Genomic DNA, 25,703 nt, shown 5'->3' on the forward strand with positions numbered 1-25,703 from the left:
GACTTGTGAGATTTGACAGACTTTTCCGGGTGCAGCAAGGGTGGCTGTCCTGTGTTATTTCGAGGAGCCACGAAGATACCAAGAAAGGGATTTACAGTTTCCAGGAGCACCTCCAGGACCCAGAAGCAAGAAGACCACGTTTCACAGAGCGGACGGAAAGCCGTGCGCACCACCGTACTAGTCTGTTGGGGGCCCCCTGGGACTGGATCTGAGTCCCCAACATCACCGTGAGTTTGTTCCTGTTTTGTGCACATGTCAGGGCCCAGTGTAGGCTTCAATAGTTAGAACACGGCAGCCGTGAGGCCTGCTTAGTAAAGGCCAGGGAGGTTATACGTAAAGTAGCATCATTCTTTGCTTATTGTTTGCATTTACTTGTGTGACATATATTGAGTCTGTAACAGTTGGAGCACCGTGCTATTTTACGGACAAGCTAAAGAATATAACTCTTGAAAATTATCTTTTCCCATTGCATACCCCTGTTTGCATCTTCCTCATCCACTTCATTCCTTGCCTTCCAATAAATCTACGCTTTGTTGTTTGCACCTCATCTTGTGTACAGTAGTCTTCCTGCACCGTGGTGGTCCCCTGGCCATCGCTTCAAATGCACCCTCACAGGTGGCAGACTGAAAATTAGTGTCAAACACTGATACAGGAAAGCATAAAAAAACACATAAAAACAAAGATTTTTATATTAAAAAAAAAAAAAGAGACCTTGAAGTATTGTTTTCTGTTTTGGACGGAAAATGTTTTAACCCCTTCCCACCACAGCCAATTTCTGTTTTTGCCTTTTGGTTTTTTTTCTCCCCTTCATCCAAGGGTGATAATTTTTTGTTATTTTTACGTGTATATATCCATATGACAGCTTGTTTTGCGGGATGAATTTTAGTTTTGAATGACATCAGTAATTTTACTACACAATGTGCTGGAAAACAGGAAAATAAATTCTCATTATGGTGAACAAAAATGCAATTCTGTTTTTGTTTTCTGGTGTCGATTTTGCAATGTTCTTTGTGCAGTAAAAATGTCCTGATAACATGATTTTCCAGGTCAGTATAGTTATTGCAATACTAAACTAACTTTCAGTTTTTAATTTAATTAAGCGATGAAAAAATTGGAGACTGTAAAAAAAATTTGATTGATGGAGCGGCTAAAGGGCTTCAAGGTGAAGTGTTAAACGTTAAAATTTTGGGGTACTTACAAAGTTTTTATAATTTTTTATCAATTTTTAAGATGCAGTGACCTAAAAATGGCAAATTCAGCGTTTTAATTATTTTTCTCTTTACAGATTGGACTTTTACAGAAACGGTGATACTAAATATATTTTTTTATTTTTATGGTAAAAGGCGATTTACACTTTCACACTTTTTTTTAATAATTTTAAAAACATTTTTTAGTCATACTAGGGGACTTGAACCTGGAATCAAAGTATTGCAGTATAGGGAGAAAACGACCTATGAAACCAGGCTCCTGGGTGTTATACCAACCTATTGGCACCCTGTGGTCACATCGCAGGGAAAAAGATGGTCGGTGGGAGTTGCTGTACACATGCACCAGCAATCAGTCCATTTAAATGCTGCTGTCTATCTGTTTAGACGGACACTGCTAGTCCAGGCAGATGCCATGGCTGTATAACACAGCTATCATCAGCTAGTTATGATGCAGGCTCAGTTCCTGGGCCCACTTCATATACCTGCACACATTGTAGGAAGTACTATTATGTCATACATCAAGAAGGAGTAAAAAATGACCATATATTGACCTAGTCTCCCTTTTTTAATGCAGTATACGGACTGTTGCTAGTCAGGTCCAAACTAGATTACTGCGCTTTCTCAATTTTTTTCTATTGAGAGAACCTGGTTGAGTTTAGTTGCTGCGTTACTGTAAGTATGTAATCCGCATACATGCAGTGCACACAGGGAATACAGACAAATCTTGTCACAATTTGGTAGTCTGCAGTCATATCAGAGTGGTTGCAGACTTTTATTCTGAAACCGGACAACCACTTTCAGCTGTAGTTGGTCAATTTTTTCCCTAAAGAATAAGATAATTATTTGTGTTACATATTTATTTTTTGATTGAGTTGATAAAAATAAGTAGTTAGCTAGTAGTAAGGACTACATGCAAAAGGGACTGTCTGAAGATGTTATATTGTAACTGCTCCTCTGCCTCCCGCCTTCCTGCTTTCTGGGGGACAGTTCACACTTGACTACTGACTTTTTGGAACAGCATGGCTATATTAATGACCCAAACTGTACTCTCTTTGATGCTGCAAGCAGAAACAACTTTAACTCTTCAGCATCGGACTGGCACGAAGGCACTGAAACTGGTAAAATCCAGTGATCCAGCCAGATTAAGAGCAGCACTTGCAAGTGCAGCGCCCCAGGTTCCTAGTCGTTGCAGTAATGTCATTTTCCTCTAGGGTGGAGTGATGTTAAGTTTGGAGGCAAAAGAAGGACAACCGAATCCAGATATCACAAACATGCAACACATTTCGCACTCCAGGCCACCAGGGGGAGCTATGCTCCTACTTATTAGGGCACTCTTCACACTTAGGTAAAACTGGTTGCCTGGGGAGGAAGTTAGGCAGTTGCTTGCTGAGCTTCGCTCAGGTAGTTGGTCCCTGACAGGGGTGGGAGCCTGTCAGAGGCTGAGACAGAAGGACACGGAGCTGTGCCTGCCCTAAGTGCGGCAGTTGGTAAGAACAGACACTGAAAGAGAATTGTATTGTAGAGAGGGTGAAGAAGTCATAGCAAAGGAGTGCATACCAGGAGGAGTTCTGCCCTACACAGGCTGCCTCCTTCTGAGGCGCAGGATCCCGGTAGCTGGAACACCGAGGGAGCAACAGTCCTTTATGCCTTGCTCCAGAGACCGGCAAGACAGCTAATTTCACGTTACTGCTCCGCCCCTACATCCAGGAGGCAAGGTGGCACCGCTTAGAGGCTGGAGCATGATAGAGTCCCTGTAAAACTTCTCAAGCCACCGGTCATACGGGTTTGTCTTATTCATCTGGGGGACAGAGAGAGAGACATAACACCAAAAACATCTACAACATCTATGAGGACCTTATGAGAGGCTTAGCAGTAAGGTACTATAACACCACGGCGCTAGAGGAAGGCTACTGATTTCCACCTGGATAAGGGGACTCTGGATTTGCCTCCAAACCGGCTGGATTCTGTCTGCCCTGTGATCTGGTGCTCTGGACTGTGGATGCTGAAGCCTTCAGTAAAGGTAAAGAGACTGCAACCTTGTGTCCTCGTTCTTCACTGCGCCTCTCACCATCCACCATCTACACACTGGGAAGCGCTGGGGATACACTTCACCTGTGGGAAGGTATACCATCTAGCTGCCATAACATCACCCCAGCGGACCCCTTAAAGCAGCGTCGGTCACCCTGACCGAATACCACAGGTGGCGTCACGAACAGTCCCCTTAAAGACCTTTCCCTTTTACACAGACGTCCCAGGGCCATGGACCGGGTCAGCCACCGTGACATCCCCCTGTGAACCGAAGGACCCAGTACCGAGTACCCCGCTGCCCTGACGGGGCGATCACAAGCTTTACAGCAATAAGCTTCTAAGCGTTGTGCTCCTGGTCTGGGAAACTCGCTGCCACTGATAACCTAGGCAACAAACAGTAAATGATATAATTAAAAAAGATTTTTTTGAGAGATAAATTGAAAAGTTGCTTATTTTTCCAAACACTTTGCAATTTTACCCATTTGAGAAGATGATACAACCAACCAGGAGTGTTTGGATTTTGAGCAAGTTGTAGATCCATTAGCAACCATTTTATGTTCAACAGTACAAACTGTGCTGAGAAACTAATTTCCTAAGATTTGTACCCACGGAAATAATGTTGCAAACAGCGTTACAATGTTTTAGGTAGTTTTACACACACGTAACAGTGATGAACACATGATAGATCGGACAGGATCACTTCTGAACGCCAAACTTGTGTCTGTTTACAACTGGAAAACACAAGAATAAATTGTTTCAATAAGTGCAGGTTTAGTACACAGTCCAATAAGATCTTGTATAGCATAAGCGATGACCTGGTGGAGGGCGTGAATGCTGAGTATCTATGTGATATCAGTGTCGGTGGATAATGTATATATATATATATACTGTATATTAGTATACATGATAATTAAACATTTAAAGGCAACCGACCATCTGATTCATGCTGCCTGAACCAGTGTATACATGGGTAGATCTTACCAGGCAATTCATGATTATTTAACACCACAAAAGTGACTTAAATTATAGCAGAAATCTAATCCACTGAAAGACTGGTGCATATTTCTTTCTCTGGTGCACGGCAGCTGACAAATGTACCATTTATTCAGACACACTAATGAATTTGGCGCATATTAATGTAGCATCTTAGATCAAGACTGGAAAACAAAATGCCAGACTTGACTATGGAGAGAAATTGTTAAGACTCGGGTTTGTAACCCCCTTCTACGAAGCACCAGCCACTTTTCAAAATGTTGGATAAGCTAGCATAAAAACAGCAAAACGATGCAAAAAAAAAACTACTCATTGCCTAAAGTTTTCTTTTACTTTGCTACACAAGTTTTCTGGCAAAAAGGGCTTGATGAATTGACCCCTAAAAGTCTTTTATTTTTACAGCGTACATGTGTCAGTACAATATGTCTAAATAATCATAATGATAATTTCCAGTTGTACATGCACAAATAGATTTACTAAAATGTATCATTTTCCAGATCAATTGTAAAAAACCTAATAGTTATTTCAAGTGTTTCATTAAATGAGAACGCATTATGAATATACAAAATCTGTAGTATACTGAAAATGTAGAACTACTTCTAGCTATAGCCCAACATTATATTTTTCCAGGACAACTAGAACTCTTTCATTTACATTTTTTCATTACAGTACACATTAAAAATAAGCAAAAACTGTGTCTACCAAGTTCTTATTGTCTTCTTGTTTCTCTGCAGAAAATCTTAAAGCGTACCTGTCAGCAGAATTTTGCTAAGTAAAGTAAACTACAGACACTGTCAGGTTGCCGCTCTTAGGCTGCCGTCACACTAGCAGTATTTGGTCAGTATTTTACATCAGATTGCATTGCGCACGTGTCAACTATGGAGCACACGCACTCTAATTCACTAACATATTGTGGACAACAGGGAGGGACGGGGTGGAGAAATGAAGATGAAACGCCGGCCATTGGACCGGTAAAAACTCGTTTAAATATCCCACCAATTTGAGGTGACAGGTTTCCTTTAAAATGATACTTGGGGTGTAGAAATCCTTCCTGTGTAATCAGTGTTAGAAGTTTTCAGTTACTGATATGCCTGTACTCCAGGGCGGGACTGTAGGCAGGGTCTTATCTTCCTGCTCTAAGCCAGAGGAACCAAGGAAAGAACTGCCGACAGGCCACCCCGAAGCACAAACATGTTCCTCATGTTAGGGACAGAGCGAGAGAGAGATTGTGCTTCAGGGCGGCTTGTGGGCAGGTCTTTTCTTGATTTATCCGGCCCAGAGCAGGAAGATAAGACTCTGCCTACAGTCCCGGCCCGAGAGCATGAGCATCTCATTAACTGAAAACTTCTAACACTTATTATACAAGATGTCACGGGGTCCTTCTCCGATACCACACAATCAACAGAGCGAGGGAAGTGTGAACAATCCAAAGACCTTTATTACAGGCAAAACTAAAAGGTCCATAAACAATCCACCACACTGAGGATACAAAAGTCCAGAACACGAATGCAGTTCAGTAACAGGATAAAATGTCCAAGGAGATGTGAGTCCAATAATCCAGCAGACAGAGGATAAAAAAATCCATATGCTCCCCTTTCTCTCTGACCTGCTGTGTTCACAACATCCTTACCACACAGGAACTGACTTCCCAGCTCCTGTCCTCCCCAGCCCCCTCCTTATGTCCAGGGGTAGTCAGACAGGTTGGGGTGGTTTTCAGGCCTCCCAGACCTGACTAAAGGTACCATTACACTAAACGACTTACCAACGATCACAACCAGCGATACGACCTGGTGATCGTTGGTAAGTCGTTGTGTGGTCGCTGGGGAGCTGTCACACAGACAGCTCTCTCCAGCGACCAACGATCAGGGGAAGGACTTCGGCATCATTGAAACTGTCTTCAACGATGCTGAAGTCCCCCTGCAGCACCCGGGTAACCAGGGTAAACATCGGGTTACTAAGTGCAGGGCCGCGCTTAGTAACCCAATATTTACCCTGGTTACCATTGTAAAAGTTAAAAAAAAAAAAACACTACATACTCACATTCTGATGTCTGTCACATCCCCCGGCGTCCACAGGGTTAAAACTGCTTTCGGCAGGAGCGCTTGCTAATGCTGCGCTGCTGCCGAGAGCTTCCCTGCAGCACTGAATGTGTCAGTGCCGGCAGTAACAGCGGTGACGTCACCGCTGTGCTCTGCTTTATGGCCAGCGCTGATACAGTCAGTGCAGGAAGCTCTCGGCAGCAGCGCAGCATTAGCAAGCACTCCTGCCGAAAGCAGTTTTAACCCTGTGGACGCCGGGGGACGTGACAGACATCAGAATGTGAGTATGTAGTGTTTTTTTTTTTACTTTTACAATGGTGACCAGGGTAAATATCAGGTTACTAAGCGCGGCCCTGCGCTTAGTAACCTGATGTTTACCCTGGTTACAAGTGAACACATCGCTGGATCGGCGTCACACACGCCGATCCAGCGATGACAGCGGGTGGTCAGCGACGAAATAAAGTTCTGGACTTCTAGCTCCGACCAGCGATATCACAGCGGGATCCTGATCGCTGCTGCGTGTCAAACACAACGAGATCGCTATCCAGGACGCTGCAACATCACGGATCGCTGTCGTTCTCGTTGGAAAGTTGCTCAGTGTGAAGGTACCTTTAGGTGCTTCGGGGATTAAGGCACTACAGGGGACCATCAAGAGGCATAGATACAGTCAGGCTGCAGACAGTCTGTTATTTTTACTTTTGTTTACTGTAAGTGAGATTTGTATTTTGATGTAACCCCTTCTCATGTACAGCACCATGGAATTAATGGTGCTATATAAATAATAATAATAATAATTATAAGACATCCTGCAAGTGGCGTTGCCATTGCTCTGGGTAGCTAAAGGACAAAGGCCGGAGTCCATACACTCCAAGAGGGGTATCTATGATGCTGTGGTCGGTGGTCCACTCTGGTGTGGGTGGTGGTAGCTCTTCCTCAGGCAGGATGGAGTGCACAAGATGCAATGGATGAGGTGAGGCTGCGTGGGGCTCCCTCCGAATCCTTGAGGGACAGCCAGACTGCAAATGTCCAGGTTGCCCACACCCATAACATCTCCTCTCTGTGAGGACCCCCAGGTCGTGGTCGGAACTCTTGGGAACCAGGATGGTGAGGCGAGATTGTCATCGGCTTGCGACTAGGTGGAAGGGCAGATATAATCGGAGGGGGACGGGGCGCAGGAGCAGGCCGTGGTTTGTTGTCCAGAAGCCTCCTCCATTGCGGTCGGATAGTAAAGGCTTCATCGGCCAGGGCTGCAGCTCTATCCACGGTACACGGCTTGCGTTCCCGGACCCATTCCCATATCTCTGCGGGGCACTTGGCAATAAATTGTTCTATAAGGAACGGCTGTATAACATATTCCACAGTAAAGGCATTTTCTGCTTCCAGCCATCTCCGACATCTTATGTGCATACATCCTAAACGATCCCCCCGTGGTGCAGGGGTGGCATCGGAACTTGGCCCTATATGAGTCTGGGGTGATAGCATGGTAATCCAGGATAGTCCGCTTTACAATGTTATAATCCCAATTCCGTTGTGAGTCAATGGTTCGGTAAGCCTCCGCCATGCTTCCGTTCAGGAGTCCCACTAACAAACGCATCCAGCCCGAGTGGGGAACCTCCATCACAGCACACTGCTGCTCAAAGTCCTTGAAGAACCCCTCCATGGAATCTCCAGAAGCCTCATCAAATGGCTTAAACTCTGTCCGGGTGATCTGTACAGGCTCCCTGATCGTTGGGTTTACACTCCACATTGCATTACTCCCTCTTTCAAGCTCCATTGCTTCTTGTCTCCGCTGTGCCCAGCGGGCAGACTCCTCCTTATACTCCTGAGAAATGCTTGGGTCCAGAACTGCCATCTCTTCTTCGTACCACACCAACCACTGGCTTTTTGGGGTGGGGATCCCTGTCTCCAGTTCCTGTCCTTCAGACATCTGGAAGGAGGTGATCGGGCTTGCACCGACCAGTAGGTCAATTAAGGCTTCTTTAGTCAGTCCCTGGTAGTTCAGGCCCAGGTCTCTGGCTCTCTCGTGTAAACTGGATACAGTCCAATTTCTGTACTCATTCTGTGGATGGCTCTCCATTGGGTTACACTCTGTTGATCCCACCGCTGCCACCAGTTGTCACGGGGTCCTTCTCCGATACCACACAATCAACAGAGCAAGGGAAGTGTGAACAATCCCAATACCTTTATTAAAGGCAAAACTAAAAGGTCCATAAACAATCCACCATACTGAGGATTAAATAGTCCAGAACACGAATGCAGTTCAGTAACAGGATAAAATGTCCAACGAGATGTGAGTCCAATAATCCAGCAGAGGATAAAAAAATCCATATGCTTCCCTTTCTCTCTGACGTGCTGTGTTCACACCATCCTCACCACACAGGAACTGACTTCCCAGCTCCTGTCCTCCCCAGCCCACTCCTTATGTCCAGGGGTAGTCAGACAGGTTGGGGTGGTTTTCAGGCCTCCCAGACCTGACAAAGGTGCCTCGGGGATTAAGGCACTACAGGGGGTCATCAAGAGGCATAGATACAGTCAGGCTGCAGACAGTAAGTGAGCTAATCCAATTAATCCAAGCCTTTTGGAAGGTAATTGAGACTCTAGACAATATGAGGAATACACGGAATGATACAGGGCAACAAGAGAACACTATGAAAATCAGTAATCACAAGACGGATTTCTTCACCCCAGGTATCATTTTAATCAGTATAATAACAGCTCCAACCTGACAGTGTCTGTAGTTTACTTAGCAACATCCTGCCGACAGATTCGCTTTAAACGAAACCTGTCAGTTGGTTTACAATCTACATCCATCTGCTATTTATTAGCTGTATATCATGCTTTTCAATAAACTATATGATACTGTAGTATCTAAAAAAAAAGCTGCAACCTTTGCTGTGTCTTGTGGGCTAGTCATGGACTTGTTATTGGGCATTTTGCGGTGAATATTTGGAATCTATATATATATTTACCAACCTATGAAAATGACTATCAACAGATAAAAATCCTAGACTAACAATATATGAAACCAAAAAGATTCTTCCAATTGGAAAAATAACAAAAATATGAGTAATGTACCCAAGGAAGGAAAAAAAGAACAAATAGGGACAAACAATTATCAAGTAAGAAAATAATGTTTATAAATAAATAAATGCATAACGGTGGGGAGAGTTCAGACTAAAAGACAAGCATCAGGCAACAATGATGGGACATGATCCAGAACAAGGACCTAACATTCCTGATATGAGAGGCAAAACACTCCTAATCTATCCTCCTTATTTGTAATGACATACTTATGAATCATGCATGAAACACGTTAATACATGATATCAGAGTATTGGCAAAAAATGTATTGGCAAAAAATGAGGGTAGATTGCTAATAATATGCTGAATGAATATGCAAATTCCATAACAATGCAAGTCAATAATGATACAAACACTAAATAATGCATATATCTTAAGACATAGTAAGCCCAGAAATAAAAACAGATTTAATTGATATATAATTGGTTGTCCCTATTAGTTTATTTTTTCCTTCATTACATTACTCATATATTTGTTATTTTCCCAACTGGAAAAATCTTTTTGGTTTCTATCTCTGTATTTGTTTCCCATGGAGATCATTTATGATATGGCTTAGTAGTAGTTGAAAAAAAAGAAATAATCTCTTTGATTTTTTATATCATGCAGTTTATTAAAAAATTATGATTCACAGCTACTAGAGGTCATAAAAACACTAAAACACTAATTGTTTAGTGGATTGTAAAGCAATTAACAACTTCTCTTTGACATGTAGAGTACAATATGTTGCTTTTTTCCACATCTTATTTTTACTTACCATACTCTTTACCCAGAACAGGCTGATCTCTCCATGTAAATGTGCCCCATCGAGCAGAGTCCTGTAGCCGTTGAGATGGCTGGATTGGGTCATACCATGCAGTCTCCCGGAGAAGCTGAGAAGCGCCTAGAAAAAGTTATTTGTTATTTTATTATGACATCCAAAAACACATTTCCAAATTACTCTGAATTCAAAGGAGGACTTGGTAGTATAATAGCTAATACTGTGAAGCTTGAGATATTGGCTCTAAAGGCAAAACAAATTATAAGAGACAATTTGCATTTAGTTTTGTTGATCTTTGTATTTTTTATATCTTACAAACAGTATTTTGCTACAGTTATTATTATTGCTATTTGCTATTATTATAGCGGCATTTATTTCATGGCGCTTTTCATGTGAGGAGGGGTATACATAACAAAAAACAAGTACAGTAATCTGGCTCAAAACGAGTCACCAACTGGTACAGGAGGAGATAGAACCCTGCCTATGAGGGCTCACAATCTAGGGATGGGTGAGGATACATTAGGTGAGGGTATAGCTAGTCATGCAGCAGTTTGGTGGAACGAGGGTCACTCCAAGTTGAAGGCTTGTTGGAAGAGGTAGATCTTCAGGTTCCTTTTGAAGGTTTCCATGGTAGTTGAGAGTCTGATATGTTGAGATAGTGAGTTCAAAAGTGGGGGGGATGCACATAAAAAATCTTGGATGTGATTGTGGGAAGAGGAGATAAAAGGGGAGTAGAGAAGGAGATTTTGTGAAAGTCGGAGATTGTATGCAGGTAAATGCCAGAAGACTAAAGGTACCTTCACACTGAACAACTTAACAATGATAACGATAGCGATTCGTGACGTTGCAGCGTCCTGGATAGCGATATCGTTGTGTTTGACACGCAGCAGCGATCAGGATCCTGCTGTGACATCGTTGGTCGGAGCTGGAAGGCCAGCACCTTATTTCGTCGCTGGATCACCCGCTGACATCGCTGAGTCGGCGTGTGTGACGCCGAATCAGCGATGTCTTCACTGGTAACCACGGTAAACATCGGGTTACTAAGCGCAGGGCCGCTGTTGTGAATTTGGATTCTGGGCTCCCCCGGTGGCTACTGGTGGAATTGAACTTGTGACATCATCTTCCCTGTTCACCTGTTCTGATTAGATCTGGGTGTCGCTATATAACCTGGCTTCTCTGTTAGATGCTTGCCGGTCAACAATGTTATCAGAAGCCTCTCTGTGCTTGTTCCTGCTCCCAGACATCTACTAGATAAGTTGGACATTCGTCCATGTTTTGTTTTTGTATTTTGGTTCCAGTTCACAGCTGCAGTTTCGTTACTGTGTCTGGAAAGCTCTTGTTGATCAGGAATTGCCACTCTGGTATTATGAGTTAATGCCAGAGTCCTAAAGTAATTTCTGGATGTGTTTTGTTAGGGTTTTCTACTGACCATGAAAGTATGCTTTCTGTCTTCTGCTATCTAGAAAGCGGACCTCAAATTTGCTAAAACTATTTTCCTGCTGCGTTTGTTGTTTCATCTCATATCACCGCCAATATATGTGGGGGGCTTCTGTCTCCTCTTTGGGCATTTCTCTAGAGGTGAGTCAGGTCTTATATTTCCCTCTGCTAGCATTATTTAGTTCTCCGGCCGGCGCTGGGCATATAGGGATAAAAAGTAGGACATGCTACCTGGCTACTTCTAGATGATGCGGTAGGTTTAGTTCATGGTCAGTACAGTTACATCTTCCAAGAGCTTGTTCCTATTGAGGCTTATGCTAGTTCTCTGGCCATGGAGATCATGACAGTGGAACCCAATTTGTGTCTAGATTTTGGCGGGCATTCTGTGCTAGGATGGGCATAGATTTGTCTTTTTCGTCTGCTTTTCACCCTCAGACTAATGGCCAGACCGAGCGGACTAATCAGACCCTGGAGACATATCTGAGGTGTTTTGTGTCTGCTGACCAGGATGATTGGGTTGCTTTTTTGCCATTGGCGGAGTTCGCCCTCAATAATCGGGCCAGCTCTGCCACTTTGGTGTCCCCGTTTTTCTGTAATTCGGGGTTCCACCCTCGATTTTCCTCCGGTCAGATGGAATCCTCGGATTGTCCTGGAGTGGATGCGGTGGTGGAGAGATTGCATCATATCTGGGGGCAGGTGATGGACAATTTAAAGTTGTCCCAGGAGAAGACTCAGCTTTTTGCCAACCGTCACCGTCGTGTTGGTCCTCGGCTTTGTGTTGGAGATTTGGTGTGGTTGTCTTCTCGTTTTGTCCCTATGAGGGTCTCATCTCCTAAGTTTAAGCCTCGGTTCATCGGTCCGTATAAAATATTGGAGATTCTTAACCCTGTTTCCTTCCGTTTGGACCTCCCTGCATCCTTTTCTATTCATAACGTTTTTCATCGGTCGTTATTGCGCAGGTATGAGGCACCGGTTGTGCCTTCCGTTGAGCCTCCTGCTCCGGTGTTGGTTGAGGGTGAGTTGGAGTACGTTGTGGAAAAAATCCTAGACTCCCGTGTTTCCAGACGGAGACTCCAGTATCTGGTCAAGTGGAAGGGATACGGCCAGGAGGATAATTCTTGGGTCACTGCATCTGATGTTCATGCCTCTGATCTGGTTCGTGCCTTTCATAGGGCCCATCCTGATCGCCCTGGTGGTTCTGGTGAGGGTTCGGTGCCCCCTCCTTGAGGGGGGGGTACTGTTGTGAATTTGGATTCTGGGCTCCCCCGGTGGCTACTGGTGGAATTGAACTTGTGACATCATCTTCCCTGTTCACCTGTTCTGATTAGATCTGGGTGTCGCTATATAACCTGGCTTCTCTGTTAGATGCTTGCCGGTCAACAATGTTATCAGAAGCCTCTCTGTGCTTGTTCCTGCTCCCAGACATCTACTAGATAAGTTGGACATTCGTCCATGTTTTGTTTTTGTATTTTGGTTCCAGTTCACAGCTGCAGTTTCGTTACTGTGTCTGGAAAGCTCTTGTTGATCAGGAATTGCCACTCTGGTATTATGAGTTAATGCCAGAGTCCTAAAGTAATTTCTGGATGTGTTTTGTTAGGGTTTTCTACTGACCATGAAAGTATGCTTTCTGTCTTCTGCTATCTAGAAAGCGGACCTCAAATTTGCTAAAACTATTTTCCTGCTGCGTTTGTTGTTTCATCTCATATCACCGCCAATATATGTGGGGGGCTTCTGTCTCCTCTTTGGGCATTTCTCTAGAGGTGAGTCAGGTCTTATATTTCCCTCTGCTAGCATTATTTAGTTCTCCGGCCGGCGCTGGGCATATAGGGATAAAAAGTAGGACATGCTACCTGGCTACTTCTAGATGATGCGGTAGGTTTAGTTCATGGTCAGTACAGTTACATCTTCCAAGAGCTTGTTCCTATTGAGGCTTATGCTAGTTCTCTGGCCATGGAGATCATGACAGGCCGCGCTTAGTAACCCGATATTTACCCTGGTTACCATTGTAAAGGTAAAAAAAACAAACACTACATACTTACATTCCGGTGTCTGTCGCGTCCCCCGGTGTCTGCTTCCCTGCACTGTGTCAGCGCCGGCCGGCCGTAAAGCAGAGCACAGTGGTGACGTCACCGCTCTGCTTTCCGGCGGCGCTTACACAGGATGCAGGAGGAGTGCAGGGAAGCGGACGCCGGGGGACACGACAGGCACCGGAATGTGAGTATGTGTTTTGTTTTTTTTTTACATTTACAATGGTAACCAGGGTAAACATCGGGTTACTAAGCGCGGCCCTGCGCTTAGTAACCCGATGTTTACCCTGGTTACCCGGGGACTTCGGCATCGTTGGTCGTTGGAGAGCTGTCTGTGTGACAGCTCTCCAGTGACCACACAACGACGAAACAGCGACGCTGCAGCGATCGGCATCGTTGTCTATATCGCTGCAGCGTCGCTTAATGTGACGGTACCTTAAGTCACAGATGTATAGAGGAGACAGGTTGTGGATGGTTTTTTATGTCATGGTCAGGATTTTGAACTGGAGTCTCTGGGCAATGGGGAGCCAGTGAATGGATTGACAGGAGGATAAGTCTGGCAGCGGATTATAGGATAGATTGGAGGGGTGCGAGAGTGTTAAGGTACCTTCACATTCAGCAAATTTACAACGAGAACGACAACGATCCGTGACGTTGCAGCGTCCTGGTTAGCGATCTCGTTGTGTTTGACACGCAGCAGCGATCTGGATCCCGCTGTGATATCGCTGGTCGGAGCTAGAAGTCCAGAACTTTATTTGGTCGTCAGATCGGCGTGTATCGTCGTATTTGACAGCAAAAGCAATGATATCAGCAATGTTAAACATGGAGCTAACGACCTGTGAGAACGATAAGTGAGTCACCGTTACGTCACAGGATCGCTCCTGCATCGTTGTGGAGCTGCTGTGTTTGACGTCTCTACAGCGACCAAAACAGCAACGCTCCAGCGATCGGCTCGTTGTCTATCGCTGCAGCGTCGCTGAGTGTGACAGTACCTTTAGAGGGGAGGCCACAAAGCAGGAGGTTGCAGTAGAAGCGGGAGATTTTGAGGGCAAGCACTAGTACTTTTGCAGATTCTTGGTTGAGGAATGTGCGGATCCAGGAGATATTTTTGACTTGGAATCGGCAGGAAGTGGAAAGGGCTTGGATGTGTGGTTTGAAGGAGAGATCAGAGTCAACGGTTACACCGAGGCAGCGAACTTGTAGTACTGGGGAGAGTGGGCAGCCATTGACTTTGATGGATGGATCAGTTGGGGGGGTTGAATGAGATGGTGGAAAGATGGTGAATTCTGTTTTATCCATATTAAGTTTTAGAAATCTAGCTGAGAAGAAAGATGAAATAGTGGACAGACATAGTGGGATTCTGACTAGTAAGGTGATATCAGGTCCAGAGAAATAGATCTATGTGTCATCAGCATAGAGGTGACATTGATAGCAGTTAGGTAAGAGGAGATCCAAGATAGGGTCAAGTCTGTGATGCCAAGAGATGAGAGAATCTGCAGTATGAGGGGATGGTCCACTGAGTCGAAGACAGATGACAGGTCCAGGAGTAGGAGGACAGAATACTATCACTTGTATTTGACAGTTAGTAGGTTGTTCTTGACTTTAACCCCTTTCTGACATCAGACGTAATAACTAGGGATTAGCGAATAGCTTCAGATAACTCCTTATCCAAATAGAAAAAAGGGTGCAAAACTTCCGAGGTATTTACCAAACCTATTGATTATATCCACAAAAATGGAAGCAGCACACCATAATAGGATCAAATCATGTGCAATTTAATTGCCCATCTGGCGATGTTTCGGTCCAAAAAATTGTGAACCTTTTTCAAGCCTTTCTTATCCAAATAGCTATAGCGCTTACCGAATAGCTGCATAGGGAATCCGGATATCTGTAGCGCTCCCGATAATCAGCCCAACAATCAAGCTCTCAAAGCATGCGTTGTGACTGTCACACAGCCGCGACACATGCCGCTGCAACGCCGAACTGCTGATTATCAGGAGCGCTCCAGGTATCCGGGTTCCCAATGCAACTGTTCGGTAAGAGCTATAGCTATTCGGATAACGAGTTATCCAAAGCTATTCACTCATCCTTAGTAATAATCCATCCATGTGCCCTGGGCCTATTTGACCATGGACAGAAAATTACATCTGCACGATCAGCCATGCACACAGGTGGTGTGTGGGCGATCGCAGCTGGGTGTCTGCTGATACAGATAGCTGACACTCGGCACTAAGTGCCAGGAGCAGTCACACACCGCTCCCACCACACAACAGTATCATTGAGCTTGATTGTCCAGCAAACTCATCTGACCTTAACCCCATAGAGAATCTGTGGGGTATTGTAAAGAGGAAGATGAGAGACACCAGACCCCACAATGCAGACGAGCTGAATGCTGCTATCAAAGCAACCTGGGCTTCCATAACACCTCAGCAGTGCCACAGGCTGATCGCCTCCATGCCACGCCGCATTGATGCAGTAATTGATGCCAAAGGAGCGCTGACCAAGTATTGAGTGCATTTACTGATTATACATTTCAGTAGGCCAACATTTTGGATTTTCAAATCATTTTTTCAAGCTGGTGTTATAAAGTATTCTAATTTACTGAGACAATGTGTTAGGGCTAGCGGAACGCACCAAATAATTAGAGAAAAGGAATAAGGTGCGTTCGCAGCCCGGGGTCCACCGTGCAGAGATGGAACCTGCTGCTAAGCAATGACAGACTATATGGCGGTACAATGAGGATACACACGGGTTAGCTTCACACTGTGTGAAAGATGCGAACCCTGTTGCGTCACAGGGCCACAGTACCGCACGTAACAAAACTAATAATTAAATAGCACGAGAGTGCATGCGATGCCGCACTGGCGGACGCCACTAACCACCCAGACTTGGGTTTGGAAAGCGTGGTGATAGCACACGGCGCCGCACTGGCGGTCACAGCAATAGACGCTGTTTGTGTACCAGTGTTGGTTACAAGTCGGGCGCTAGATTACAATCATCCTCCTTACGCGAGCATTCAAACACAAGGGAGGGGATGATTAATGAGCGACTTTCACTCACAACACACACACATAAACAAGTGTATACTAGCGCATGGCCGTGCGGCCATGCAAACCTTTTATAGCTGCAGCATGTACAGGACCTTCCCAGAAGGACCAATGGGAGGCTGCCACAGAAGTTGAGCACCTTCAGGACCTTCCTGGAGGACCAATGGGATCTGCTGCAGTATCTGAGCATGTGACCCTCGATCTCCAACGGGAGATTTTGTCCTGGGCATGCTCAGAAGGGGAAAAGCAGGACTTAGTCCCAAAAGCATCTGCTCGCCGCTGCCCAGCACTGGCTTCAATGGCAGAAGCTGGAAAAGCAGCAGTAACCCTTTGCACAGAGTGAGACTGAGCAAGACGCTGGGACCAACGTCTCCGCTGAGCAGGCTCCACTGCGGCTGATGCAGAATGAGAGACCGCAGTAGACATGGTTCAAGATTCCCCCTGTGCAGCAGCGGGAACTTGACTCCTAACACAATGACTTTTGGATTTTCATTGGCTATAAGCCATAATCATCAACATTAGCAGAAATATATACTTGAAATAGATCACTCTGTTTGTAATGACTATATCTAATATATGAGTTTAACTTTTTGTAGTGAAGAACTGAAATAAATGAACTTTTTCATGATATTCTAATTTTGTGAAATGCATTTGTATATGTTTTGAAGACGCGAAGCTGGAAAATCACTGCCACCTAACATCACAGCTGCACAAAAGAGAAGCAGTTCCAGCTGTCACATTAGGGATGAGCTAATTTATTATTCAACCAAATATACCATGATCATTTTCAAGTTGATAATTTAGTACGGCCCCTGAATTATGTTATACATATCCAAATAGTTCTTGGCAGAAACAGGTTTCCCACCATTCGTCTAGTACTGGTGTCATGCTGATTGACAACCTGCTCTCCACTGCCTAATTGGAGGAAGCTTGCTGTCAATCAGCAAGACAGCAGTAGTCCCGCCCTGTCAACAGAATGAGAAACCGCTGCTCTGTTGACAGGGTGTAGCTGAATCTCTGGCAGGAGCGGTCAATGACCAGAAGATAGGTCAATAGGGTCCCCTATTTCAATAGCCAGTAAAGGCTACGTATACAACCGTGAGCTGATAGTAATAGCCTGGGAAGCTCCATGGGTATTACCCCCTTCCCAGGCTATAAATATCTGCCCCCAACCGTAGGTTTTCCCTCTGCTTGTTAAGAAAATTATGTGGGAGTCCACACCATTGTTTTCAGAAAAGTAATCTTTTAATAATTAAATACATGTACAGTAAGCTGCACACACTTTACTAATTGTATTTGTCACTGACATCCATATATTCTAATTGCATTTACTGTATGTAATACATCTATTCTATGCTGTCGGCTCCTGCTATGATTTTACACTATGCGGCTGCTGAATCGCTGGCTTTTCTTCTATCTATGCAATGTATATGGTGGGGGAAATAAATATTTGATCCCCTGCTGATTTTTTTTTTTTTTTTGAACAATAAATTTTTATTGAATTTTACAAATAGGGTGGAGAAAACCTCAATACAGACATATGTTTACAGAATGTATGAGAAAGCAAATAAACAATTAACAAACCAACAAACGAACAAACAGCAGGGCAGGAGGCAAGGGAGGGGGGAGGGATGCCCGAGGAAGGGGGTATATTGTGTGCAATTCCAGTTAAATGATTCAATCAGAATCAGAAGGAGCAGGATTGGTTAGATGAAATACAGGTGTGGCGAAGGGGGTGTGGTTGGCATGCTCCGCCCAGGGAAGCCATATCTTCTCAAATTTGCTAACTTTGTCTGAAAGTATGGCGGGATCCCTTGCTGATTTTGTAAGTTTGCCCACTGACAAAGACATGAACAGTCCAATGGAAACTTCGCACTTGACCTCAAGCAGCTTCGATTGTGTGACTCTGCACTCTTCCTCAAGACTCTGGGACCTTGAATTTCAAGGTCTAGTGTGAAGTATCCATAATCAATGATAGTTTTGGGAGCTATGACATCTGCTGGTGTAGGTGCACTGTGTTATCAAGACCAAAGTCAGTGCAGCCGTCTACCAGGAAATTTTAGAGCACTTCATGCTTCCCTCTGCCGGCAAGCTTTTTGGAGATGTAAATATCATTCTCCAACATGACTTGGCCCCTGTCCAAAGTGCCAAAAGTACCAATACCTGGTTTAGAAACAACAGTATCACTGTGCTTGATTGGTCAGCAAACTCATCTGACCTTAACCCCATAGAGAATCTATGTCTATGGGGTATTGTCAAGAGGTAGATGAGAGATACCAGATCCAACAATGCAGATGAGCTGAAGGCTGCTATCAAAGCTACCTGGGCTTCTATAACACCTCAGCAGCGCCACAGGCTGATCACCTCCATGCCACGCCACATTGATGCAGTAATTGATGCAAAAGGAGCCCCGACCAAGTATTGAGTGCATTTACTGAACATACATTTCAGTAGGCCAACATTTCGGATGTTAAAATCATTTCTTCAAGCTGCTGTTATAAAGTATTCTAATTTCCTGAGACAATTACTTTTGTGTTTTCATTGGCTGTAAGTCATAATCATCAACATTAACAGAAATAAACACTTGAAGTAGATCACTCTGTTTGTAATGACTCTATATGAGTTTCACTTTTTGCAGAACTGAAATAAATTAACTTTTTGATGATATTCTAATTTTGTGAGATGCACCTATATATGTTTTGAAGAATATTTCCTTTGAAAATGATGTGTAAATGACATAGAGAATTGCTCTATGTAAAAGCTCATGTTAAAATTGCATTGCAATCGGAAAACAATCAGACAACAATCGGATGTAAATCGGATGCTAGGTGTCCAAAATCTGATTGTACTTGCATGACACTCACATGACACTTGCATTACAGTTGTGCCACTCTCAACAGGGAGACTTGGAACAATTTTTCATACATTTACTGTGACTCCGGCCTTACTAAGGCAAAGGCTAAAATTCACTTTATTTAGACTCCTCAATAAATACTTACTGGGCTGGAGTGCCGCCTGCTCTCTTTGTCTGTGTTGATTTTGCCATCGAAGGAAAGGCTCCCGTTTGTTATTAAGGAAAACATTTGATTTAACATCTACACCCCAAGGACTTGTGGTAAAGCAAACTGCCTGGTGCAGGATGGGGGAGTTGGTAGCTCCATGGAGTGATGCAGGCTTATCACTAGAAAAAAAAAAATTAATTCATCATTACATTGCATACTTATAATTGCTCGTTTTGTCCTTCTACCCATTTAATTCTTCTCTTTCTCTGCTGTATGTAGAAACAGGAAGTCTCTTGTTCTTGCATTTATCATTCCCCTCTTCAACTCCTGACCTGCTCCGCTCCTTCCCTTTGCCAGGCACTTTTGCAGTGACTCATGACTCATACAGGGAAACTTGACCCCCTGTTTCTAAATAGAGCTTAGAAGGAGTCAGTTTTTAATCACATGATGTCATAGCACTACTGGAAAAGAGACAAATTAACTGGGTAGAAAGGCAAAATCAGCAATTGTAAGTACACAATACTGCATAATATGATGACTGCATTATATTAAGAGCATAAAAACCTTTGATGGAAGGAAATGCATGGGTGCATTAACAACCCCTGGGATGTTTCTGAAAACTTTGCTTGCTTCTTTTCTATTCAACATGTTCAATTTGTATGATCAGCTTCACAATCTAGTTCAAACCCCATAAATCAGTAATAATAGCGCAAAATTATCAAAAGAATACCTAGATCAAGCTTGACATCTACAGTATTTATCATTAAATGTGTGTTCTTCATGATACAAGTGCTGTGATATACCGTATATACTTGAGTATAAGCCGAGATTTTCAGCCCACTTTTTTGGGCTGAAAGTAACCCTCTCGGCTTATACTCGAGTCATACGCAAGGGTGTTGTGAATTTGGATTCTGGGCTCCCCCGGTGGCTACTGGTGGAATTGAACTGGTGTCTTCATCTTCTCTGTTCACCTGTTCCCATCAAGATGTGGGAGTCGCTATATAACCTTGCTGCTCTGTTAGTTGCTTGCCGGTCAACAATGTTATCAGAAGCCTCTCTGTGCTTGTTCCTGCTCCTAGACAACTACTAGATAAGTTGGACTCTTGTCCATGTTTGTTTTTGCATTTTTGTTCCAGTTCACAGCTGTAGTTTCGTTACTGTGTCTGGAAAGCTCTTGTGAACAGGAATTGCCACTCTGGTGTTATGAGTTAATGCCAGAGTTTTAAAGTAATTTCTGGATGGTGTTTTGATAGGGTTTTTAGCTGACCATGAAAGTGTCCTTCCTGTCTTCTGCTATGTAGTAAGTGGACCTCAAATTTGCTAAACCTATTTTCATACTACGTTTGTTATTTCATCTTGATTCACCGCCAATACATGTGGGGGGCCTCTGTCTCCTTTCGGGGTATTTCTCTAGAGGTGAGCTAGGACTAATATTTTCCTCTGCTAGTTTTATTTAGTCCTCCGGCTGGTTTTTTACTGTTGTGAATTTGGATTCTGGGCTCCCCCGGTGGCTACTGGTGGAATTGAACTGGTGTCTTCATCTTCTCTGTTCACCTGTTCCCATCAAGATGTGGGAGTCGCTATATAACCTTGCTGCTCTGTTAGTTGCTTGCCGGTCAACAATGTTATCAGAAGCCTCTCTGTGCTTGTTCCTGCTCCTAGACAACTACTAGATAAGTTGGACTCTTGTCCATGTTTGTTTTTGCATTTTTGTTCCAGTTCACAGCTGTAGTTTCGTTACTGTGTCTGGAAAGCTCTTGTGAACAGGAATTGCCACTCTGGTGTTATGAGTTAATGCCAGAGTTTTAAAGTAATTTCTGGATGGTGTTTTGATAGGGTTTTTAGCTGACCATGAAAGTGTCCTTCCTGTCTTCTGCTATGTAGTAAGTGGACCTCAAATTTGCTAAACCTATTTTCATACTACGTTTGTTATTTCATCTTGATTCACCGCCAATACATGTGGGGGGCCTCTGTCTCCTTTCGGGGTATTTCTCTAGAGGTGAGCTAGGACTAATATTTTCCTCTGCTAGTTTTATTTAGTCCTCCGGCTGGTGCTGGGCATCTAGAATCAACGTAGGCATGCTACCCGGCCACTGCTAGTTGTGTGTTAGGTTTAGTTCATGGTCAGCTCAGTTTCCATCTTCCAAGAGCTAGTTCCTATATATGCTGATGCTATGATCTCTTGCCATTGAGATCATGACAGTTTGACCGGCCCACTAAAGGGTTAAAATCCTTGGCTGAGAAAGGAGAGAAATAAGTAGTCTGCTGAAATTTTTTTTTTTTTTTTTTTTTCTCTCCTTTGAATGGCTCTGTGTTCACCTGTTTGCAATGGATCTTCAGAGTGTAACTGCAGGTTTGAATAATCTCGCCACGAAGGTACAAAATTTGCAAGATTTTGTTTGTCATGCACCTGTATCTGAGCCGAGAATTCCTTTGCCGGAATTTTTCTCGGGGAATAGATCTGGGTTTCAGAATTTTCGAAATAATTGCAAATTATTTTTGTCCCTGAAATCTCGCTCTGCCGGAGATCCTGCACAGCAGGTCAGGATTGTGATTTCCTTGCTCCGGGGCGACCCTCAAGACTGGGCTTTTTCATTGACACCAGGGGATCCTGCGTTGCTCAATGTGGATGCGTTTTTTCTGGCCTTGGGGTTGCTTTATGACGAACCTCATTTGGAGCTTCAGGCAGAAAAAACTTTGATGTCCCTATCTCAGGGGCAAGATGAAGCGGAAATTTACTGCCAAAGATTCCGTAAATGGTCTGTGCTTACTCAGTGGAATGAGTGCGCCCTGGCGGCGACTTTCAGAGAGGGTCTCTCTGATGCCATTAAGGATGTTATGGTGGGGTTCCCTGTGCCTGCGGGTCTGAATGAGTCCATGACAATGGCTATTCAGATCGATAGGCGTTTGCGGGAGCGCAAACCAGTGCACCATCTGGCGGTGTCCACTGAGAAATCGCCAGAGAGTATGCAGTATGATAGAATTCTGTCCCGAAGCGAGCGGCAGAATTTTAGACGGAAAAATGGGTTGTGTTTCTATTGTGGTGATTCTACTCATGTTATATCAGCATGCTCTAAGCGCACTAAAAAGCTTGGTAAATCTGTTTCCATTTGCACCTTACCGTCTAAGTTTATTCTATCTGTGACCCTGATTTGCTCTTTGTCATCTATTACCACGGACGCCTATGTCGACTCTGGCGCCGCTTTGAGTCTTATGGATTGGTCCTTTGCCAAACGCTGTGGGTATGATTTAGAGCCTTTGGAGACTCCTATTCCTCTGAAGGGGATTGACTCCACCCCATTGGCTAATAATAAACCACAATACTGGACACAAGTAACTATGCGTATTAATCCGGATCACCAGGAGATTATTCGCTTTCTGGTGCTGTATAATCTACATGATGATTTGGTGCTAGGATTGCCTTGGCTGCAATCTCACAACCCAGTCCTCGACTGGAAAGCTATGTCTGTGTTGAGCTGGGGATGTAAGGGGGCTCATGGGGATGTACCTGTGGTTTCCATTTCATCATCTATTCCCTCTGAAATTCCTGAGTTCCTGTCTGACTATCGTGACGTCTTTGAAGAATCCAAGCTTGGTTCGTTACCTCCGCACCGAGAGTGCGATTGTGCCATAGATTTAATCCCGGGTAGTAAATACCCAAAGGGTCGTTTATTTAATCTGTCTGTGCCTGAACATGCTGCTATGCGTGAATATATAAAGGAGTCCTTGGAAAAGGGACATATTCGTCCATCGTCATCTCCCTTAGGAGCCGGTTTTTTCTTTGTGTCAAAAAAAGACGGCTCTTTGAGACCATGTATTGATTATCGGCTTTTGAATAAAATCACTGTTAAATATCAATACCCATTGCCGTTGCTGACTGATTTGTTTGCTCGCATAAAGGGGGCCAAGTGGTTCTCTAAGATTGACCTTCGTGGGGCGTATAATTTGGTGCGAATCAGGCAGGGGGATGAGTGGAAAACCGCATTTAATACGCCCGAGGGCCACTTTGAGTATTTAGTGATGCCTTTTGGTCTTTCAAATGCTCCGTCAGTTTTCCAGTCCTTTATGCATGATATTTTTCGCGATTATTTGGATAAATTTATGATTGTGTATCTGGATGATATTCTGATTTTTTCGGATGACTGGGACTCTCATGTCCAGCAAGTCAGGAGGGTTTTTCAGGTTTTGCGGTCTAATTCTTTGTGTGTGAAGGGTTCTAAGTGTGTTTTTGGGGTACAGAGGATTTCCTTTTTGGGATATATTTTTTCCCCCTCTTCCATTGAAATGGATCCTGTCAAGGTTCAGGCTATTTGTGATTGGACGCAGCCCTCTTCTCTTAAGAGTCTTCAGAAATTTTTGGGCTTTGCTAACTTTTATCGTCGATTTATTGCTGGTTTTTCGGATATTGCTAAGCCATTGACCGATTTGACTAAGAAGGGTGCTGATGTTGCTGATTGGTCCCCTGATGCTGTGGAGGCCTTTCGGGAGCTTAAGCGCCGTTTTTCCTCTGCCCCTGTGTTGCGTCAGCCTGATGTTGCTCTACCTTTTCAGGTTGAGGTCGACGCTTCTGAGATCGGAGCTGGGGCAGTGTTGTCGCAGAAAAGTTCTGACTGCTCCGTGATGAGGCCTTGTGCCTTCTTTTCCCGTAAATTTTCGCCCGCTGAGCGGAATTATGATGTTGGGAATCGGGAGCTTTTGGCCATGAAGTGGGCTTTTGAGGAGTGGCGCCATTGGCTTGAGGGGGCCAGACATCAGGTGGTGGTATTGACTGACCACAAAAATTTGGTTTATCTTGAGACCGCCAGGCGCCTGAATCCTAGACAGGCGCGCTGGTCATTATTTTTCTCTCGGTTTAATTTTGTGGTGTCATACCTACCGGGTTCTAAGAATGTTAAGGCGGATGCCCTTTCTAGGAGTTTTGAGCCTGACTCGCCTGGTAACTCTGAGCCCACAGGTATCCTTAAGGATGGAGTGGTATTGTCAGCCGTTTCTCCAGACCTGCGGCGGGCCTTGCAGGAGTTTCAGGCGGATAGACCTGATCGTTGCCCACCTGATAAACTGTTTGTTCCTGATGATTGGACCAGTAGAGTCATCTCTGAGGTTCATTCTTCTGCGTTGGCAGGTCATCCTGGCATTTTTGGTACCAGGGATTTGGTGGCAAGGTCCTTCTGGTGGCCTTCCCTGTCACGAGATGTGCGAGGCTTTGTGCAGTCTTGTGACGTTTGTGCTCGGGCCAAGCCTTGTTGTTCTCGGGCTAGTGGATTGTTGTTGCCCTTGCCTATTCCTAAGAGGCCTTGGACGCACATCTCGATGGATTTTATTTCAGATCTGCCTGTTTCTCAGAAGATGTCTGTCATCTGGGTGGTGTGTGACCGTTTCTCTAAGATGGTCCATTTGGTTCCTCTGCCCAAGTTGCCTTCTTCTTCCGAGTTGGTTCCTCTGTTTTTTCAAAATGTTGTTCGTTTGCATGGTATTCCTGAGAATATCGTTTCTGACAGAGGGACCCAATTCGTGTCTAGATTTTGGCGGGCATTCTGTGCTAGGATGGGCATAGATTTATCTTTTTCGTCCGCTTTCCATCCTCAGACGAATGGCCAGACTGAGCGGATTAATCAGACCCTGGAGACATATCTGAGGTGTTTTGTGTCTGCTGACCAGGCTGATTGGGTTGCTTTTTTGCCATTGGCGGAGTTCGCTCTCAATAATCGGGCCAGCTCTGCCACTTTGGTGTCCCCGTTTTTCTGTAATTCGGGGTTTCATCCTCGATTTTCCTCTGGTCAGGTGGAATCTTCGGATTGTCCTGGAGTGGATGCTGTGGTGGAGAGATTGTATCAGATCTGGGGGCAGGTGGTGGACAATTTGAGGTTGTCCCAGGAGAAGACTCAGCTTTTTGCTAACCGCCGTCGTCGTGTTGGTCCTCGTCTTCGTGTTGGGGACTTGGTGTGGTTGTCTTCTCGTTTTGTCCCTATGAGGGTCTCTTCTCCTAAGTTTAAGCCTCGGCTCATCGGCCCGTATAAGATATTGGAGATTCTTAACCCTGTTTCCTTCCGTTTGGACCTCCCTGCATCCTTTTCTATTCATAAC

At 44.4% G+C, this 25,703-nt stretch overlaps 1 protein-coding gene across 1 annotated transcript in view; it reads right to left on the minus strand.

The window, feature by feature from the left end:
* Positions 1 to 839: 839 nt before the first annotated feature.
* Positions 840 to 25,703, minus strand: part of TEKTIP1 (tektin bundle interacting protein 1) — a 38,859-nt gene continuing 13,995 nt past the window's right edge. The window contains exons 2-4 of the mRNA XM_077257185.1: positions 19,617 to 19,798; positions 10,104 to 10,229; positions 840 to 3,967 (exon numbers count right to left, since the gene is read on the minus strand). Of these exons, the coding sequence (XP_077113300.1) occupies positions 3,933 to 3,967; positions 10,104 to 10,229; positions 19,617 to 19,798 (343 nt within the window). The 3' untranslated portion in view covers positions 840 to 3,932. The remainder of the gene's footprint in view (positions 3,968 to 10,103; positions 10,230 to 19,616; positions 19,799 to 25,703) is intronic.

This window comes from Ranitomeya variabilis, chromosome 1 (assembly GCF_051348905.1).
Source record: "Ranitomeya variabilis isolate aRanVar5 chromosome 1, aRanVar5.hap1, whole genome shotgun sequence".
Classification (NCBI taxonomy): Eukaryota; Metazoa; Chordata; class Amphibia; order Anura; family Dendrobatidae; genus Ranitomeya; species Ranitomeya variabilis.